This window comes from Nematolebias whitei, chromosome 10, assembly GCF_014905685.2.
Source record: "Nematolebias whitei isolate Nwh7 chromosome 10, NemWhi1, whole genome shotgun sequence".
Classification (NCBI taxonomy): domain Eukaryota; kingdom Metazoa; phylum Chordata; class Actinopteri; order Cyprinodontiformes; family Rivulidae; genus Nematolebias; species Nematolebias whitei.
The window spans coordinates 2,843,520-2,846,019 of record NC_056507.1 but is presented as its reverse complement, the minus strand read 5'-3'; the positions used below and the strand labels follow the sequence as shown (position 1 = coordinate 2,846,019).

Genomic DNA, 2,500 nt, shown 5'->3' with positions numbered 1-2,500 from the left:
AAATTTAACTCGCATTAACAGTTTAGAGATTAAGTCTTTTCAGCTGGTTCAGCAGAAACCAGCAATAAGCATTCACATTTTCACAGGAAATGACATTTCTCTGGTTTCACCTTTGTTCTTGTTCTCCTGTTTTCAGCTTCTCTCAGCTCCTTTTCTTCTTCTTTTTAGCGTCTTTCTGCTCATTTCAGTTTCTTTTTGCCCATTTAAGTTTTTTCTTGCTTACCTGACTACATTTCAGCTAAATTTTTTTTTTTTTTATATCTTAATCTTTTTAGCTTTTTTCTGCCCATTTCAGTTTTTGTGCTCTTTCACCTTCTTTTTACTTCTTTCAGTTTTTAGTACTTTATTTGGCTACTTTTGATTGCTTTGCTGCTCATTTTAGCTGTTTGGGCTTGTTTTTTTTATTTCAGCTTTTTGTTGTTGTTTTATTCCTTTAAGTTTTTTATGCTAAATTCAGCATGTTTCTGCTACTGTTAGTTTTATTCCGCTCATTTCAGCTACTTTTTTTATAATTTCAGCTTTTTTGTGCTTTTTTTCTGTTTCTTCTTACTTTTCAGCTGTTGTTGTAAGCTTTAGCTTGTTCAGCGGCTGCCTCGTTCAGCATCACTGCATTTTTGCAGGAGATGTAATTCGTCCCGTTTTCTTCGAGTTGTTCCGTGACCGACGTGTCCTCTGTCTAACTGCAGTATGAACTTGTCTCGAGCAAAGCGAGAGCTGAGTCAGCTCAACCAGCAGACGTCTCCACTCCTCAAGCTGCTCTGCCTGCGCAGGGTGGTCCTGACCGCCACCCAGACCACCCGGCGCTCAGGTAAATACTCCGGCTCTAACCCGATCCACAGAACAAATCTTGGCCTGTGTATCCAGGCTCTAATCGTTTACGGTTTTGTTTTAATAGATGCGTACAGAATATTAATTTAAATGAGGAGCATTCTCGTCTCTAAATGAACTGGAGAGAGTGGAGTTGTAAGCGTTCAGCTGCATGAGCCGAATCATTGAATGTCTTTGTGCCGTTCCTCCACAGTGAGCGTTGAAGCTGTGAGTGCAGACGACCTCCTCGCCGTCGTCCTTTACCTCCTGGTGAAGACGGAGATCCCCAACTGGTGAGCCACACTGAGAACTTTTAACCTGATGGATTCATTTCATGGCTCATGTTCAGATCTTGTGTTTTATTTGCTCAAGGTACTTTTAAAAGATTTCACTCTTCTTCTTCAGTTTTTACTATCTATTTTCCTCCTGCACTAGCTGTCCTCCTGCTCCGCAGTTGCTCTGTGAGCATGTGAGCTCCCCCTCACATACTCCCCCGTTTCATTGGTCCGCTGTGACCTGTTCGGGAATTTCATTGGTCAGATTCATTTATTTTTTTTTTACTTTATTTATACAGGTAGTCTCATTGAGTCACGAGGACCCCCCCCCCCAAGAGAGACGGGTATTGGGCAGCTATGTGAGCGCCCGGGTGTGACGAAGCTAAATGTTTTTCATGGCAGGAAGCTCGTTAGCCCATCCAAAAAAAATCTATAACCGTGTGGAAAAAGTCAGAAAGTGCGGTATGCAATATTTCAAACAAGGCAGGTAAAACGTTAATGTCATATCTTCTCCAGTCACATTAGGTAATGTAAGAAAAAGTAAAGAGTATTTTTGCCAGCCTGGCGTTACTATAGTTTACTCGCTGTAGATTCTGACATGGTGTAAAACTGTGCCGAGCTCAGATAGAGGATCCATTTCAAACGTCATCTGAACTCAACGGTCCCAGATCCGACTTTCGTGGAGATCTGAACACAGTGGGCGGTTTTGAAAGGATAAAGAGATAAATCAACTCTGTTTGCAAACATTTGTGTCAGTTGTTGAGACTGGGTTTAGTCTCTTGTTCATAAAAGTTGAATCTTGAATTGAGTGAAAGTCGTGTGCCATGGTGTCGTAGGATCATGTTCACGCTTCAAACACGTTTGTTCTTTATACGTATCTGACTGTTTTGAAGTTGGAGAAGCTAAAGATGCAGTGCTCTCAGAAAACCTAGCTTGTTTTTCTCTTACAAATTTTCTCTGGTGGCCCCTATAGGGAACAGTCTCTCCCTTTTTAAAAGCTTTCATTGATTTCCACAGAGGCTGTGAACGGCCGTGCGCCACAGCCATCCATAAGGGCATGTGGTGCGCTGCCCCACCTTATAAAACGAGTGCGCAGCACATTATAGGCCCATCGACAAACTATTGTACTGCAATCTATAGCACTGGCCCTGACCTTTGACCTTGGAGCTGGGGCGATGACGAGCATGGGCTGCACTCCGTCTAGTGATGATGCAGATGTGTATGAAGCTTCGTTAAATTATCTTGAGTGAATCAGAAGTTATGGGCGAGACGAGAAAGTTGACGTATTCACGGACAGACGGAGGCCGTAGGTAGTAACGCCTTCGGTGGGCGAATAAAAATCATTTGCCACACAAAGTACGGAAGTTACTCTTAATAAATTACGTAACTTATTTAATTACTTGAATTGCTGTCTATTA

General features: G+C 42.2%; 1 protein-coding gene across 1 annotated transcript in view; it reads left to right on the top strand.

The window, feature by feature from the left end:
• Positions 1-2,500, top strand: part of ankrd27 (ankyrin repeat domain 27 (VPS9 domain)) — a 31,293-nt gene that overhangs the window by 17,120 nt on the left and 11,673 nt on the right. The window contains 2 exon segments of the mRNA XM_037682515.1: positions 687-808; positions 1,022-1,106. Coding sequence (XP_037538443.1) covers positions 687-808; positions 1,022-1,106 — 207 coding nt within the window.